Source organism: Culex quinquefasciatus, chromosome 3 (genome assembly GCF_015732765.1).
Source record: "Culex quinquefasciatus strain JHB chromosome 3, VPISU_Cqui_1.0_pri_paternal, whole genome shotgun sequence".
NCBI lineage: Eukaryota > Metazoa > Arthropoda > Insecta > Diptera > Culicidae > Culex > Culex quinquefasciatus.
The window spans coordinates 31,713,320-31,733,118 of record NC_051863.1 but is presented as its reverse complement, the minus strand read 5'-3'; the positions used below and the strand labels follow the sequence as shown (position 1 = coordinate 31,733,118).

The 19,799-nt window shown below is 36.6% G+C and overlaps 1 protein-coding gene across 4 annotated transcripts in view; it reads left to right on the top strand.

The window, feature by feature from the left end:
- The window catches only part of LOC6043247 (A disintegrin and metalloproteinase with thrombospondin motifs 9), a 355,560-nt gene that overhangs the window by 186,809 nt on the left and 148,952 nt on the right, over nucleotides 1-19,799 (top strand). For all 4 annotated transcript variants that reach the window (XM_038259917.1, XM_038259918.1, XM_038259916.1 and 1 more), the window contains one exon: nucleotides 15,155-15,367. In XM_038259917.1, coding sequence (XP_038115845.1) covers nucleotides 15,155-15,367 — 213 coding nt within the window. The remainder of the gene's footprint in view (nucleotides 1-15,154; nucleotides 15,368-19,799) is intronic.

Here is a 19,799-nt window from a genome sequence, read left to right as displayed (position 1 = left end):
ATAAATCGAATCATCACTGTACGTTTGTATAAAGTCGTCGCACGAGTTCCCTGAAAGTGAGCCCCACGTGCCGTCGAACGAGCTCGCGACGATGGAAACGAGTGAGTTCAAGAAAACAAAAATCAAATTATGTAAATGATTATGTTTTTTCCTAAGCGTTTTATTGTTTGTAGCTTTACAAATCGGTCGATTGTGCTCGGAACGTTCCAAACTGTAAAACATCATCTCAAACAACATCACCAGCATTGGTATGAAGATTCGATGCTTTGAGCCGTCTGGAAGTACATTAAATTGACAAAGGTGGCAATAGAGCTTTAGTTATGATCGATTCTTGCGTCGTTCGGAACTCCTTAAGAGTTCGTTGAGCATGAAGTGTGTTCACGAGATTTGGACTAGCTTCATTTGTATGGCTGAATTAGTTTGAATAATTTAAGACACTTTGTAAGACGAAACCTTAACACGGCCATTCCTTAGCCAATAACAAACCAACACAACATGTATAAATTGAATAATTCATTCGACCAGGAAGACCTCTTCCTGAAATTCTTGCTGGGCTGAGTCATCACCAGAAAACGTTGGTTTTCTCACACACCAAAATAGATCAACAAACTTACGTATACGTCGCTATCACTCATGCACAAATCCGCTGCACCACTCACCGCTCGTTCGTTCATTCATGCAAACTTTTGCCACAGGTCCATTCAATCTCAGCTGTTTAAGCTTTTCGATCACGTATTCACGTTCTTTTTTTTTTGCTTTCTTTATGCTGATGCCTCTCGCAAGTTCCTTACACTTTGTAGCGGTTCGAGTTCAAGGCTAAGCTGGACTTATAACGGCTGCTTTTGTTTAAAGATGTGCTTTTGTTAAATAGTAGAACTTTTTTTAATCAAATGATCAAACAAACAAATTCTAGCCGATTCTCATCACTCTTTTCTCATTTCTCATTTCTTATTTCTCACTTCTCATTTCTCATTTCTCATTTCTAATTTCACATCTCTCATTTCTCATTTCTCATTTCTCATTTCTCATTTCTCATTTCTCATTTCTCATTTCTCATTTCTCATTTCTCATTTCTCATTTCCCATTTCTCATTTCTCATTTCTTATTTCTTATTTCTCATTTCTCATTTCTCATTTCTCATTTCTTATTTCTTATTTCTCATTTCGCATTTTTCATTTCTCATTTTTTATTTTTAGTTTCTCATTTTTCATTTCGTTTTTTGTGTCTCATTTCTCATTAATTCTATAATATGGGTGTACCCCATTTGGCATAATGGACATTTGGCATAACGGGTTTTCAAGATGGACGTTTCGCATAATGGACGTTTGGCATAATTGGTCCAAGACATCAGGGACGTTTGGCATAATGGACATTTGGCATAATGGACGTTTGGCATAATTCGTTCAAAAACCATCAAAGACGTTTGGCATAATGGACGTTTGGCATAATTATTACGAGCTTGTTTTTTTTTGTTAAGTATTTGTCATTTTCACGAACGAAAATGTATATGTTTTACCTTTTTTATATTACTTTAAGAGATTATAATTTTTTTCTATAAAAAATTAGGTATCTCTATATTTTTTCCCCAATAGTCAATTCTTTCCTTTTTGAATAATTCACAATAAATCTTTTCAATGAAATTTTGATATTTTAGGAAATCTCTAAATAAATTCACATTTTTCCCTTCTTTTTCAAATTTAATCGAAAGAAACCCCAGAACTGGGCAGCACTCATCCGACACGAGACTAGCGGAAAGATTCACAGACACAGAGAACACAGTTCTAGATGACCGAGAGAATTATGCCCCTCGAGTCCATTTTCAAGAAAAAGTTCATCCTTCAAAACAAAAAGTGTTCTCTACGGGAACTGAACCAGAGACCTTTAATAGACTAACTCAATGACTAAACTGCCTTGGCCACAGCAGCTTGGTGACACAAGAGTAGTCAGATTTCGATGTATGACTCTTGTTGCAGATTTACTGTTTCAATTAATTAATTAAATTAATTGTTTTGCAGGTGTGAGTTGGTACCATTATTCTATCGAGTTTAGCATTGAGCTCTCTATAAATTTTGATGGAATTATACTCTCGATCCTGTATTTTGGGTGAATGGATGTCGATGTTGCTTTTCTTTAAATATTTTGCAATTAAGTTTTTTTATTCAATTTTCCCATCATTTTTTGTATTTAACTTGATCTAATCTAATCTAATCTAACACAAACGCAGCCAGTCCGATGAAAGCATGCTGGAAAGTCTTGTGATTAGATTACGCCCCAAGCACTTTTCTTGTCATTATTAATAATTGCAGTACATCCGAGAACACCCGAAAATGTATTGCAAAAATTAAAGCGGCCAGCCCTACTACGTTGTGTTTACCGCAGAGAGGATTCTGAGAACGGATCACATTTCACAGAATCTACAGGGGAGGAAGGATGCGTGGACATACCGTACCAAACGCTCCTGTTTACAGTTTCATATGTGTTTTGTATTATGTGTAAAGTGTAAAATATAGTGTGGTTATATAATCAAATAAATATAATAATGCAATATAATGATCATTTAATAAAATCCCTTCACCTATATATAATAACCAAGCACCCAAGCACATAAACAGCGGCCCAAAAGAAATGAAAATGAGCATGCAAAAACAAGACAGCGCGTCCCCGTGGTCAGCGCACTAATGATGCCATTATTTAATTATAATAACCACGCACCCAAGCACACAAACAGCAACACAAAAGAAATGAAAATGAGCATGCAAAAACAAGACAACGCGTCCCCGTGGTCACCGCACTAATGATGCCATTATTTAATTATAATAACCACGCACCCAAGCACACAAACAACGACACAAAAGAAATGAAAATGAGCATGCAAAAACAAGACAACGCGTCCCCGTGGTCACCGCACTAATGATGCCATTATTTAATTATAATAACCACGCACCCAAGCACACAAACAGCAACACAAAAGAAATGAAAATGAGCATGCAAAAACAAGACAACGCGTCCCCGTGGTCACCGCACTAATGATGCCATTATTTAATTATAATAACCACGCACCCAAGCACACAAACAGCGACACAAAAGAAATGAAAATGAGCATGCAAAAACAAGACAACGCGTCCCCGTGGTCAGCGCACTAATGATGCCATTATTTAATTATAATAACCACGCACCCAAGCACACAAACAGCGACACAAAAGAAATGAAAATGAGCATGCAAAAACAAGACAACGTGTCCCCGTGGTCACCGCACTAATGATGCCATTATTTAATTATAATAACCACGCACCCAAGCACACAAACAACGACACAAAAGAAATGAAAATGAGCATGCAAAAACAAGACAACGCGTCCCCGTGGTCACCGCACTAATGATGCCATTATTAAATTATAATAACCACGCACCCAAGCACACAAACAGCAACACAAAAGAAATGAAAATGAGCATGCAAAAACAAGACAACGCGTCCCCGTGGTCACCGCACTAATGATGCCATTATTTAATTATAATAACCACGCACCCAAGCACACAAACAGCGACACAAAAGAAATGAAAATGAGCATGCAAAAACAAGACAACGCGTCCCCGTGGTCACCGCACTAATCTAGTTCTGGGTGTAAAATACTAAAATACTAAAACACAAAAGTACAAAAATCAAGAAAAGTTTCACGTAAATTGTGAATCTAATTTACAATGATCATGTACACCCAAAATTCAGAGTCGAGATAATCGTTCTCTCAAAATTTATTGAGGGCTCAGTGCCAAAATCGATAGAATAATAGGGACGTGGCGTTACATCGTGCTGCCACCTGGTTTTTTTTTCTCATTTTTTGTATTTAACTTGAAGAAGGGAAATTCTCTTATAGATGTTGTTTTTAAACATTTATATAATTTCTGCACATTTTTTCTCTGTTGGTTTAATTTTTGCAATAAAGTTGTTTATGGAATTTTCCCTTCTTTTATTTATTCAATACTAATCTTAAAGAAGGGACAACTGCCCAAAAAAATAAATGCTGATTAAATGTTATTTTTAAGAGAGGTAGGTGAAAAACATAAAATTTTTGCGATAGTCAAACATTTAAAGAGTGTCAAAATGTGAATCGTTAAATTTACTTTTCCTTCCATAAGTTGAATTTTATATAAATAAATATAAATGTTATAAAAAATTTCATAATCGAAGTTAATTGTCAAATATTCAAAAAGTATTGTTTTTAGAGATTTTCCCTACTAAAAGTTGAATTTAAAATAAAAGAAGGGAAAATTTCATAACTCATTTGTCAAATATTTAAAGAAAGAAAAAATGTACATCCCTTATTAAGGATGAATATTAAAGAAGAAAAAATTGCATTAAAACAATGATTGCAAAATTTTGAAAAAAAAAACAAACTGCACATTTTTGAGAGATTTTACCTTATTTTAGATTTAAAATAAAAGAAGAGCAAATTGCTTTAAAAAATTTAAATGCATTCCGTTAAAGAAGAGCAAAATGTACATACATTCATTAGGTTGAATTTGAAAAGGAGGGAAAAGGGTAAACAGTATAAAATCTTTATTGCTAAATTTCAAAGACTGGCAAAACTTACATCACTTTGTTAGGTTGAATTTAAAATAAAAGAAGGAATAATTGAATACAAAAAATTAGCTGCAAAATATTTCAAAAGAAGACAAATCTCAATATTATATATTTATGAAAAAAATGCATTTTATATTTATGAAAAATTGCATTTTCAAGCTTTATTGAGAAAAAAAAGGAAAAAAATACATCTATTGGGAGAAAATGACAAAGATACTAGATTTCTTGAAAACAAAAAGTTCAAGATGGTATGTCAGAGACATAACCGAAAGACATAGGACCAAACAATTTGAATGTGTTTTTGGATTGCTAGTGAAATCTGAAATAAGATTATTTTATTTTGTTTCATAGATTTGTCGGCAAAATTGTCATAAATGTTCTCCCAAGGTGAACCTTCTATGAGGGCACCGGCAACTCCAGGTTGTGGCCACTACGGTCGAAATGTCAATTTTCATGTTCAGTATCAAAACCATGAATTTTGATATCCATATTGCCACAACTCGTATGGTTCTGTTAAAGACCCTCCGGGCCCCGGGAAACCTGCTTTGAGATCACCGGTCACTCAAGGTTGTGGCCACTACTGTCGGAATGTCAATTTCAAAACCATGAATTTACAGTATCAGTACAGTACAGTACAGTATCAAAAACCATGAATTTTGATACCCATATTGCCACAACTCGTATGTTTCTGTAAATGTCCCCCCACGCCCCGAGGGAACCTTCTTTGAGGGCACCGGCAACTCCAGGTTGTGGCCACTACTGTCGAAATGGCCATTATTATGTTCAGTATCAAAAACCATGAATTTTGATACCCATATTGCCACAACTCGTATGGTTCTGTAAAAAGTCCTCCGGGCCCCAGAGGAACCTTCTTTGAGGGCACCGGCCACTCCAGGTTGTGGCCACTACTGTCGAAATGGCCATTATTATGTTCAGTATCAAAAACCATGAATTTTGATACCCATATTGCCACAACTCGTATGTTTCTGTAAATGTCCCCCCAGGCCCGGGGGGAACCTTCTTTAAGGCCACCGGCCACTCCTGGTTTTGGCCACCACTGTCGAATTGGCCATTTTTCATGAGAACCGCCGCATCATAGCGACTTCCATCGGTCCGCTTCGCTCGAATTTCCTCCTTCTGCTGCCGGTGGTTCTTCCTTCTGGTTGCTGGCCCTCTTCTTCTATTGGCCGCTGCTGCTGCTGCTCTGCGCCGGCCCGACGTGCACAGTTCGAGTGCTCGTTCCAAAGTGACTTGCTTTTGCGAAATTTTCTGCTTAAATAGCGGCACAGCCGGAGAACGGCACAAAAGGGGCGCGGTCTCGAATGCATACGCTCGCTCTGATTGGTCATCTGTCCGATTTGTACTGAAAAATTACTCATTTTGATTGCATGTTTTAAGTGCTTTAACTATGTTTAGTCAGACTATCTATGTAGTTAAACATTAGCTGAAGTCTTCCTCTTTCGATTGGTGGTCCAACCATCTGGATTGATTCACAGGGAAAAAAGATATAAGCGTTCAAAATGTCCCCTTTTTTAACGCTTAAAAGTGACGCTTTGGATCGAATTTCTGAACTGGCCCCCCAATATAGTAAGTAAAGACATAGTCCTATGTCAAAATCATTTTTATAGTAAAGTTATCTGCTTAGAAAAAAGGAAAAAAATAGCTAGCAAAAATTATGCCAAACGTCCATTATGCCAAACGTCCTTGATGGGTTTTAAACGAATTATGCCAAACGTCCATTATGCCAAATGTCCATTATGCCAAACGTCCCTGATGTCTTGGACCAATTATGCCAAACGTCCATTATGCCAAACGTCCATCTTGAAAACCCGTTATGCCAAATTCCATTATGCCAAATGGGGTACACCCCTATAATATTTACTTTCTCACTATTAACTCTTTACATTAAATTTTGAATTATAATACTTCTCAAAAATGAAATCAAAAGAGCTCGATTTTTATGCAGAAAGAAAATACTTCACCGTGATAAAGAATGCGTCAAGAACAAAGTTCAAAAAATTGTTAACTTACATTCATATTTTTTTTTTTATTTTTTTTTTTTTTTGTTAAAAATTGTGCGGAATTCGCCAGTTTCCAATTAATTTATGATTTACTTTTAAAAAAATCAAAATGTCTCACACGGCAGTTTTACCAGATCACCAATAGTTATCGAAAAGATCGAAAATTTATTTTATTTTTTACAAAAAGGTAGGTTTAGAGTAATTTTCCACACTTAAAAAAAAAATCTGGCTTGATTGCACTTAAGTCTATAGTTAAGGATCCTAACAGTTTTGCAAGAAATTTAAAATTTATTGATCATAAGTAGGCTCAGTGATTTTTCACGCTCAAAAATTGCAAATTTCACGGAAATTTCGCGGAACATGAAAAAAATATTAAAATAATTATGAAAATCTCATGTTAAACTTACAAGTAAACTTACAAGCTTTTATTGGCGTTCAAGTATGACAGAAAAAGTTAGTAGTTTCACGACGGAATTGAAAAAAAACAAAATTTTAACTTCCACGGAAACCATCCACCTAAATAATCAAATATCGTGAAAATTAAACAGGACTTCATCCATAAACTACGTCACGCTCAAATCAGCCAAAAATTTAAATTTTTAATCTTTTTTTTTTTTGCTCTTCAGGTTCTAGGTTATAGTACCAGAGGAAAAGGGAAAGATTTCAAAAAATAAATCAATGCAATTTAAAAAAATCTGTGCAATCTTTGAAAATATATCACAATACATTTGTTCAGTCAATTTTATCAAGTTTTGGTTGAAAAAGACAAAATTTATAAAAACAATAAATTCCGAGATTTTTTTTTCTTTGATTGATTTTTGTTAACATTATTGAAGTATTCGCAACATTCACTTCACAGTAAATGTTTTATCAATTTTATGTTAATGTATGTTTTGATACCAATTCTTCAAATGGTTCATATCAAGAATCTATTTAAGAAAATTGATAAATTTCACGAGATTTCATTAAAATCTTAAAATTTCACGAATTTCACGCTGTCCACGAAATCGTGAAAATTCACTAACCCTAATCATCAGTTTATAAAAATCAGTACTATAATGTTTCACAGTGATTTTAGAAAATTCTATTAATATAATTTGAGTGCTCATAATGTTGAACAGTGTTGCCAAATCTTCAGCAGCTTTCTTAAATTCAAAAAGCTTTTTGAATACAGTCATCCCACATATTCGGAACACCCACAAATTCGGAACACTTTTGTGGTAATTTGTCAATAGTATGCAAAATGCAACTTTTCTGTCGACCCTACTATTTTCAGGACCTTTATTTGAACATTCTCTTGCTATTTCACTAGTAAAAGTAGTAGTTTTTAAACTAAAACCTGCATTTCAAGACTATTTCATCCAGAGCTGCCAAACACACCCTCCCAATTGCCTGCTCCATGATTGTGGGATGTTATTGTACCTCCCACAATTGTGGAACACCTGGATTTAACTGATATTTGCACAAAAAAGTTATCAGACCACTCATAAAACATTACTAAGCATGAGTTTTATTGGTTTCAGAGTGTGAAGTCATTATTTTGTAAAAAAATAAGTACTCCTGGAGAGCAAAACAAGTTTGTTTACATCGTAAGAAAAAAGTGTTCCGAATTTGTGGATTCCAAGGGTCATTTTTTTTTTTAAAAACTTGATATAAAACGATAAAATATACAGCCGGTCTATACATCAATCGAAAAATCACAAGTAAAGCTTTCACATGAAGGTAATAGCAAATCATTAAGTTCAATTATCGATTTTCCATGATTTGTTGAACATTGACCGATCTGTAAACTGTTCCGAATATGAGGGATGACTGTACTTTTTAGTTAGGAAGGCACAACGATTAATTGTACAGCCTCAATCTTGTTGCAGAAATAAACCTCACTGTTCGATGCAAACTTCCTCATAAACCAGACCGTAAATATTTGATTGACCTTTCGACGTGCATCCCTGCAATCGCCGGACAGCAGTCGCCGTCGATCGCAATCGTAACCGCCCTGTTTGATGGCTTCCACGACACTCTTTATTTGTTTACGCTGGCGACGCGCCTATGGCTTTCGTGGGGCCTTAATCATAATTCGTGTTGTAAAACGGCACTTTTAATGGGCCTCCGGACGAATGTAAAGTGTTTAGTTTCGAGCGCAGTGGTAATTGACGAGTGCGCTACAATGTTTGCCCTGAACGGCCGGACTACATTACACTTTTACGACGATGGCCCCACCCATTAGCCCGGGTGGGGCAGGGGGTTACAAAAACATAAACCAGGTTGTTCGGAGAAACATGCACCCCGCCGGAAACGGCAGCAGTTAAACAAACAACAAACACTATTAGCCGTAGGTGATGATCCCGGGCAGCTGTCGGTGGGGATGACGAGAAGCTATCGATCGTGCTCAAGACGGTGTTCGGAAGAATCTCACCTAGGTGGTGATCATATCGGCGTCACCGGACGCCTAATTTCCATACGAAATTGCACCAGCGACATCCGAGGGCAAGGTTGCCAGTGTTTGGCCTGCGTGGGACGTCCGGCCAGACGATGCGAACGCTGCAACGGGGGCGCCAAATTAGATCATACAAACTGTCATTCTAGCTCTCCGACCACGATCATGCTACCGCCGCGGGTGTCTACAAATAGTGCTGAATCAGTACGAGTAGAGTAGTGGCGTTGACAGCCATTAAGCGCGTCCTTAATTGACTGCATCGAGGCACGAGGTCACCGAAAGTGTATGCCCGCCGGAGCACGGAATTGGGTCAAGGTACGGGGAGCAACAGCGCTATCGACAGATCAACGAGCTAGTCATTCATGGTGGTTGGTGCACTGAACTTGGCGTTGCGGCTATGCACGAGGAGGAGGCGAGGTCTCTGCCATCGCGAAACCTGTTGTGGAGTAGTGAACCACTTGTCTATCGTGATCGCGAGACGAGACGAGATATGTTTAGAACCGCAGACAACAATCAGACATTGAAATAGTTGTAATTAGAGTGAGGAATAGTGCTTCTAGGCGGAGACGATTTTATCAGCCGTGACGGGGAAAACAAAACGGACGATTAGTGGTTGATCGTTGGAAGTAATTACTCTTAGTTTCATAAAGTCCCATGAAGCTCATGATCATGATTTTGTTGAATCTATCATCAACAGGTTAAATAAAGCCAATAATTTTATAAAATGTTTTCATGTTGTCATTAATTGTTTCATGACAATAAACTAAAAAAAAATCCAAAAAACCAAAATACTAAAATACTAAAATACTAAAATACTAAAATACTAAAATACTAAAATACTAAAATACTAAAATACTAAAATACTAAAATACTAAAATACTAAAATACTAAAATACTAAAATACTAAAATACTAAAACACTAAAATACTAAAATACTAAAATACTAAAATACTAAAATACTAAAATACTAAAATACTAAAATACTAAAATACTAAAATACTAAAATACTAAAATACTAAAATACTAAAATACTAAAATACTAAAATACTAAAATACTAAAATACTAAAATACTAAAATACTAAAATACTAAATACTAAATTACTAAAATACTAAAATACTACACCCAAAGTTAAAGAACGTGAGGAAAGTGCTATATTGCGAGAGTATAGTCCTCTCGCGTGTTCATTCGTTCATTGGAACAGTTCATCCTATGAGTGGCTTATATGGACAAACGACCACCACTTAGTCACCGAACCATGGTGGCCCATTAGGGTGTAATATGGTTGTATGGAAAAAAATAAAATTGTCCAAATCTAATGAGCACAGCAACTTTTTAGTTCCTTTTGGGGTCCTAAACAACTCCCCAAAGTTTGGGAACGATTGGTTTAGTCCTCACTTTGCGCAAAGCGATTCAATTTTCTATGGGAATTTGTATGGGGAAACCCATTTTTTTGGATTTTGATATTTATAAATTTCACGCATCACGCTGTACTTGAACCAGATTCATATTCGAATACTCTGAAAGATGCTCTACAACTTTTCCGAAGAGAGTATGGTGCTAACTTGCTCCTATAAAAAGATACAGCGTGTTCAAAACTCGTCTAAAACGTGTTTTTTGCTCGAAAATCACGTTTTAGACGAGTTTTGAGGACGCTGTATCTTCTTTCATGGGCAAGTTAGCATCATACTCTCTTCGGGAAAGTTGTAGAACACCTTCCAAAGCATCCGAATACGAATCCGGTTTTAGTACAGCGTGAAACTTGGATTTTTTAAATATTAAAATTCAAAAAAATGATTTTTCCCATACAAATTTATATGGAAAATTGAATTGCATTGCGCAAAGTGAGGACTAAACCAATCATTCCCAAACTTTGGGGAGTTGTTTAGGACCCCAAAAGGAACTGAAAAAATGCTGTGCTGGAAAATCGATTTTGATATTACACCCTAGTGGCCCATACGGCAAAGGCACGGTTTAATATGCCGAAGGTCTTGGGTTCGAGTCTCGGTACCGGTACTTTTTTTTTGATAGATGAACTTTTTTGGAAAATGAACCATGAGTAAAGTACTCTCGGTAATTTCGGGATTTATCCTCTCCGTCCGCACACAGTACCATTTTACTACCGAATCGTGCTCTTTATCCTCTCGTATGCCGATGCCCAGTTCTGGGTGTAAAATACTAAATCTAATCTAATCTAATCTAATCTAACACAAACGCAGCCAGTCCGATGAAAGCATGCTGGAAAGTCTTGTGATTAGATTACGCCCCAAGCACTTTTCTTGTCATTATTAATAATTGCAGTACATCCGAGAACACCCGAAAATGTATTGCAAAAATTAAAGCGGCCAGCCCTACTACGTTGTGTTTACCGCAGAGAGGATTCTGAGAACGGATCACATTTCACAGAATCTACAGGGAGGAAGGATGCGTGGACATACCGTACCAAACGCTCCTGTTTACAGTTTCATATGTGTTTTGTATTATGTGTAAAGTGTAAAATATAGTGTGGTTATATAATCAAATAAATATAATAATGCAATATAATGATCATTTAATAAAATCCCTTCACCTATATATAATAACCAAGCACCCAAGCACATAAACAGCGGCCCAAAAGAAATGAAAATGAGCATGCAAAAACAAGACAGCGCGTCCCCGTGGTCAGCGCACTAATGATGCCATTATTTAATTATAATAACCACGCACCCAAGCACACAAACAACGACACAAAAGAAATGAAAATGAGCATGCAAAAACAAGACAACGCGTCCCCGTGGTCACCGCACTAATGATGCCATTATTTAATTATAATAACCACGCACCCAAGCACACAAACAGCAACACAAAAGAAATGAAAATGAGCATGCAAAAACAAGACAACGCGTCCCCGTGGTCACCGCACTAATGATGCCATTATTTAATTATAATAACCACGCACCCAAGCACACAAACAGCGACACAAAAGAAATGAAAATGAGCATGCAAAAACAAGACAACGCGTCCCCGTGGTCAGCGCACTAATGATGCCATTATTTAATTATAATAACCACGCACCCAAGCACACAAACAGCGACACAAAAGAAATGAAAATGAGCATGCAAAAACAAGACAACGCGTCCCCGTGGTCAGCGCACTAATGATGCCATTATTTAATTATAATAACCACGCACCCAAGCACACAAACAGCGACACAAAAGAAATGAAAATGAGCATGCAAAAACAAGACAACGTGTCCCCGTGGTCACCGCACTAATGATGCCATTATTTAATTATAATAACCACGCACCCAAGCACACAAACAACGACACAAAAGAAATGAAAATGAGCATGCAAAAACAAGACAACGCGTCCCCGTGGTCACCGCACTAATGATGCCATTATTAAATTATAATAACCACGCACCCAAGCACACAAACAGCAACACAAAAGAAATGAAAATGAGCATGCAAAAACAAGACAACGCGTCCCCGTGGTCACCGCACTAATGATGCCATTATTTAATTATAATAACCACGCACCCAAGCACACAAACAGCGACACAAAAGAAATGAAAATGAGCATGCAAAAACAAGACAACGCGTCCCCGTGGTCACCGCACTAATCTAGTTCTGGGTGTAAAATACTAAAATACTAAAACACAAAAGTACAAAAATCAAGAAAAGTTTCACGTAAATTGTGAATCTAATTTACAATGATCATGTACACCCAAAATTCAGAGTCGAGATAATCGTTCTCTCAAAATTTATTGAGGGCTCAGTGCCAAAATCGATAGAATAATAGGGACGTGGCGTTACATCGTGCTGCCACCTGGTTTTTTGAGGTGCAAGAGTGGAAAAGTGCTGAGTCATCGTCTAAAAATAGACGGCGTCCTATCTCGCCCAGCAAAATTAAGTCGATAAAGTAGTCGGTTTCGATGAGAAAAAGTGGAAAACGTGGTCTAAAAATAGCGACGCCATCCCCCTATGGTACCAACTCACACCATCATAACAAATGAGTTCATTCGTTAGTTGAATCAATAAATCTCCAACAAGTGTCATACATCGACTTCTGACTTCTCCTTGGTCACCAAGCTGTGGTGGCCGAGGCAGCTAAGTCATTGGATTGGTTTGTCAAAGGTCTCTGGTTCGATTCCCGTTGTCGACACTTTCGGTTTTTTGTTTGACGGATGAACTTTTTTTGCAAATGAACCTCGAGAGAATAGTTCTATCGCCCATCTCGAGCTGTGTTCTCTGCGTCCGTGAATGATACCATAGATAGTTTCAAGATATCTTAAGAAATCTGCTTATCGCTTAACTATGCACCGAAAGTGCAGAACTTTCCATGGATTCGAACTGTTGAAATGCAACACGGCAATGATGAATAGCTCCCGTCCCTAATGAGTGTGACCTTTCGCGCCGCTCTTATGTCCCTGTTATCCCAATATCGCGTAAATAACTCCCAATAGAGCGCCCCCCCCCCCCACCGATAGCGAATTCTTCTAATACACGGCCAGTAATCCTGGCCATAATTCATCACTTCAGGGGGTGCGCACAGTCGTTTCAAAGTCCACAAATCTTGACCACCACGGCTATCTATTGTGCCGAATTCATATGCAAATGCTCAGCTCCTTTATCCTGACTGCAGCAGCTGCACATAAATAACAGCTGACTTTGGCAAACGCAACCGTCGCCGCCGCCGCAGCATTTCATCATAAATCAGTCTCAAATATTCATATGTTTTGTAGAATTTTTCTCCCCGTTGAAAGTCTTCGTCGCCGTCGCCTTCGTCGCACAATTCTTAGTTATTTATTGTAAACCCGTTGAAAGCCCATGTCAGAAGCCCTAAGTCGCGGGATCTCCGCAGAAAGGGATTAGCTCACGACCGTCGGACTAGACTCGCATGCTAATCGCCCCCTAAGCGCGCGGTAGACTGGAAAGGCCATCTCCCGGAGGAGCGGCAGATCTATCTTCCGGGGTCAATCCGTCTTCTTGGCGCTGCTGAAATCTGATACATTACCCCGGTCCACACGGTTGCACCGTATAGCTGGGGTGTCCGCTTGATAGATCTCCGAGGGACTAATCGTGTTGGGTTACACACACATACACGGTGCTCATTTGCATTTATTTGCTTCGATTTCTAGGAAGGTGTCCCCCTGATATTCCCGTTCCTCGGTGTATTAGCGGGGAAGGTAATTGATTTAGTGGCCACCTTTAGCGGCGCGGCATTAAAAATTGTCACGCCCGTTTGTGACTTAGTCGCCGCCAGGATCAAGATATTGCGCAGGTTGGTGGAGGGCTTCAAGGGCACCACCATTCTTTGTCTGTAAGAAGGGCTACCTAGAATGTCCCAGCGGGTCTGGTGGGAAATAGGTCTGTCACGATTCTAATTATTGGTTGACTGGTGGCGCTTGAAATTGAGGGAATGTTGTGCTTACTGAAATGTACAAATTGAACTGTCGGACCTGACGACATTCCTTTGAGGTATATATACTTCGGTTTACAATCGAATGATCTTAATAACATAATTCTGGGATTAAAGATTCAATTGCTGTTGAAGTATAGGTTTTGTACAAGCTATGAACAGATAAAATCTTACTCCAATAAACAATTAATTATTAAAAAAATTTGATCCAAAACAGTTGTTGCCAAATTTTTGTCTTCTGGGTGGCACAGCCACTCTCCCAATCTCCAAAATATTTCCTTTTCAAGTCGCAAAAAAACGAGACTCATCGCCAATCCTCTCAAACTTTTCGGCTCCCACGGTTGTGATTAAAAAGTTTTTAATTTTCTTTTGACAGCCGGGCGGCTTCCCAACCCGCCGACACCACACACTTAAATCAAATGAGAGGTTGGTTTTATGTGCTTAAAATTCAATTTAACCCAATCCGAAGAAATGCATCCCCGCAGATGATGGCCTCTCCGCGCCCAAACATGGGGAAGATCCGCCGAAATTTTGCATACCAAAAACCATTCGAAACGACCTACATCAAACGCGATAAAAAAGAAGCAGTAAATTTCATTCGCCAACTCCGTCTCCGGACGGTGACGGATTTATTGGGAGGATTCCTTCCTCGAAACGAGCTGCAAACATGGCAAATAAAGCAAAACTGACGCACAAATCCCTCCGGTTTTCCCTTTTCAGACGATTCCAACAACATAGGCCGGCCGCTGGACGGCGATAGTCCGGCATCGGGCAACGGGACGCAGCCGCGGGCCGGCTTTCCCGTGGACGACGAAATCCCGCGGTTGCACGACCCGGACAAGGCCGAGATCGCGTTCATCAAGCCGAAGAAGATCCTCGGCAAGCCGCTGCACGCCACGGACGTCCTGTACGAGGGCAAGATCATCGACACTGGTAGGTGGACTTTTCAAATTGTTAACTTCCTTTGATAAAAAAAATTACTTTAAAAAATCAGATTGAAGGGCAAAAGTTTGCACCTGCAACTTATCGAATAACTTAAGGTCGACGTTAAATGACAAACGGTCGAGAGTAGACAAAAGGTAGAATAGATATAATGTCCAAAGCTTAATTTAATACAATAAACGCTGTTAACGACAACCTTTTCGTGGTTCGATTAGGAAATAAGTATCGCTGTCGTTATTGAAATAGGTATATTTTATCATCGATAAGTAGAGGGTGACGATTCTCGAGATTTTCAATTTCCCGGGAATCGAGAGTTGTATTTTGCTATTTCCCGGGAATTCCCGGGACCCGGGAGTTTTTTTTCAAACTATGCAATAGTGCCAATAATTTAACAGAAATGTAATAAATTTGTTCAGTAACATGTTATGTTATAAACTAATTCAGTTACAATTAATTCAAACTTATTCAACGAAACGTTAATTTAAGTAGCCTCGTTTTATAGTTCACAGTTCTACATTTTGATATATTTTTTTCTGAATTCGGAAGCTTTTTGCATGAACTTGTTATTAGATTTTGAAAAATTTAAAATTAGCTAATATATAATTTCCCAGTATCTTTATTTTTGCAATTTTATAAATAGCGACTCAAAACAACAATTTAAAATTGTTTTTCCTTCTTGGGCCAACTGTAAATATTAAATGAAGAAATATTAACAGTTATCCGGAAAACCAGAATTTTAACAATTGGTGAACCTAAACATTACAAAGAGTTGCAGAGTTATTTTTCCAAAATGTTATTTAATATTGAAATTGATGCTAAACCCAATACAACTATTGACATCAAAAAGGAAATTACCTTGATACAGCGAAATTAACTTACTTAGAATAAAAAAAAAACAAAATTATAAGGTTTGCTATGCTCGAGAGATGATATAGAAAATGAACTTATTTTTAAAATGCTTTTCCTTCTTAGAAATAATAAATTGGAATAATATTTAAAAAAAACTTGAGTTTTTCATTTCTGGGGTGTACCTGCAAAGTATGCTTCAATGTAACTTTTGTTTACACTTAATTATAGTTATTGAAATTTTTGACAAGTTAAAATTTACACTTTCTAAATAAGAAGAATTAAAAGCATTGGTTTATTCGAACTTAAATATCGATCATTGAACACTCAATGTTCTGGACAATTTCGATTTTTTCGAATGGTTTTCTGATTAGTTTATATAATTTGGTTTTCATATTTATAAGAATTCCCGGGAGTCTCGACCAAATTTCCCGGGAATCGAGAGGTCCAAAAATGATCGATTTCCCGGGATTTTTTTCCCGGGAATTCCCGCTCGTCACCCTCTATCGATAAGTTTCTGACGATAACCTACAAAAAATTCATTTAAAGTGACTTCTTAAAATGAACTTATTCAAACAAAAACTTCTCCGTCACAGAATGCTAATTATTGGCTGATTTCTTGCATTTTATTTTTTTATTTCTCTCAAACTCTTTGAGGGCCTTTCCTATGGCCAAAGAAGCCAAAGCCAAAGGTGAATCCAAATAAGGTTCCATACAATTTTGGCATCTGTCCATACAAAAATAGTACGTAAATTTTCGAAAATCTGTACCTTTTGAAGGAATTTTCTGATGGATTTGGTGTCTTGGGCAAAGCTGTAGGCATTGATGAGGACTATTCAGAAAAAAATAGTACAGTTGAATATTTGAAAATTGAAAATTGAATTTTGAAAATTTTACCATTTTGAAATGTTAGCCCTAATACAAAAATTTGAAGAATATTTATTTCGAAAAGATCAGAAAATTATATTTTGTTAATTTTTTTACATTGAAAATAGGACCATTAGTTTTTGGGATATTAGTACAGTCCAGACTCGATTATCCAAAGCCTCGATTATTTGAAGTTTCGATTATCCGAAGGTTTAGGGGAAAGTGGGGCAAGTGTAACAAGCTAAGGAAATGCTCGTTATAACCCATTAAAAAGTTAAAAAATCTGTCGGATTTTATTATAATCATCTCATTCTAGGTCTTAACTAAGACTTTGTTAGAACAAGTTTTTAAAAAATCCTTTTTTTAATGTAAAAAATTGATTTTAAAATTTTTGATTTTCCGTACGTTCTACTCAACTAGGGGGGCAAGACGAACAACCCGTTGGGGCAAGAGGAACAATGCATGAAAAAACATGTTAATTTGCTAACAATTGAACTGTTATCACTTAGATACATCAGGTTAGAATGTATTTGAATGTTTCTTCCATTTTTAAATCAAATTAAAAATATTTTACTAAAAATTTCATCGTTTCTGCGAAAAAAAATATTACTTGGATGATAAATAGTAAATTTTCATAATATCACTATATTTTGTCTGGACGATTTTTTTTTAACAATTGTTTATCATTTTTTAAGTACTTTCATGTATTTATTTCCCAATAAAATATGTTGTTGCATGAATTTGTAATTTTTTCCATACTAAAAATCCATATGGTACACTTGCCAAAAAAATAAAAAAATATAATAATTGAAATTACAAACCTAGGTTTCAACATTTGGATAAAAAAAAGTGTTTAAAAATGCATTTTACAGGCGCACAGTTGCATTCCAATAATTTGTTTTGAAAATATCGAGGTATTGACGGAATTTTTTTTCGCAAAAAAAAGAACTTTTCGTGGGACTGTGCATTGGTATTTCATGAAAGTTTAAAATGTTTTCAAAGGAGTTCAAACATGTTAAATATGATTATAAACGCGGAAAAATGCATTTCAACTGGTTTTCAATTGATTAAACTTTAATTTTCATTAAAATTTTGACGTTTTTCGAAAAAATATTTTTTGCCCCCCATGATTATTCAGGCCAAATTTGAAGGGGAGTGGCGACATAAACTCTGAAAAATATTTGCAACGGCCTAATTTGAAATATGGGTATCGAATAAAACAAAACAAAATGCTAAAATTTTCACAACATTCGCATTCTTTTTCTACATAAAATTTGTATAATTTTTCACTGTATTTTTTTACAAAATACCGTAGTTTAATAACTCAAACTTTTAACATTAGAATATGGGTATAAAACGACGTAAAACTACTGAACCTTATCGTTATCGACGAAAGATAAATTATGTCAGAAATACTACAGTTGATACAAATCTTGAATGCTCAAAAAAATATTTGTTTCTGTAAAAAAAAATCAAATCTGCAAATATCATCAAAACAAAAATCATTAATATTAGATTTAAAAAATCACGAAATAATTAGAAATTTGTTTCTTTTTGGAAATAGTGTTTAATATCAATTCAAGTGAGAATCGGCTTTCTTTTAATCATCAGACTTTTTTTTAATAAAATAAAAATGTTTTTCAAAAATCCATTTCTTTAAGCAGCTTTTTGAAAAAAATAAGGAATATTTTTTCCAAGATTTTGAATTTTGTGGAGCCATCCATGGATAGGGCGTCCTTCAATCCTAATGCTTATGCTAAATTCAAACATGAGTAAGAGAATAATACTTTCAATACATAATTTCTGTGAGTTTTGCATAATATTTAATGCGTAGTTAAATTATTGCTTTCATAAAACTAAACATGTCTCTGCATTTTAATTTTATTTTTAATTTTTTGAGCATTTTTGGCATTTGAGCAAAAACGAAAAATTCATCATTTGAATTTCATTAAAAATCTAATGTTACGCTCCACAATAGTTGAAACAAGAAGCATACAAATTTGCAAATACCAATTTGAAACAAACAAAGACGTCCTTTTCCAGTTTGTCACTCTTAACACCTCTCACCAATTTCCTGGTTTCCAGTCTTGTTCCATGCGAAGAGACGCCGCAACATTGAAACGCCATTAAGGGGAGTCGAGTTGGGTCATAAAGTGTCCCGAACGGTACTTGATCGATGTCCGCAGTATAGCTGTACCTTTTAGGGGTCTAATTAACGGCACATGATGAGGCTTTTGTTTACCTGCGATTATTTCTCTTATTTCTTTATTGCCATGCTGCTCAATTAAATTGATGGACCGCACTCTGTCTGGTTTGATGTAAGGAGATGAGAAGGAACCGTCGTAAAGCTGATTTGGCACCATAAAATCGCAAGTGTTTTATTTGCAGCGATTTTCTGGTAAATTAAGGTAAACAGTAAACATGAGATTGATGCATGCACTGGAATGTTGGGATTCGTTGTGAAATAATTAGGGCTTTTATTGACACTCCGTTTTCCGGACATCTACTTTAACACACAACTTTAGTCAATTAAAGTCCCACGTGCAAACATGTCAAAGCCCTTAAAACGTACCCCTCAATCCGAGTAAATTCATCACACTATAATTCTCCAATTAGCATAAACGTAATGCATTCACACCATTTAACTTTAAACGGTCCATGCCTTCGAGAGAAGCTTACTGTCACCGGCTTCAACCCGCGGGGGAGACTT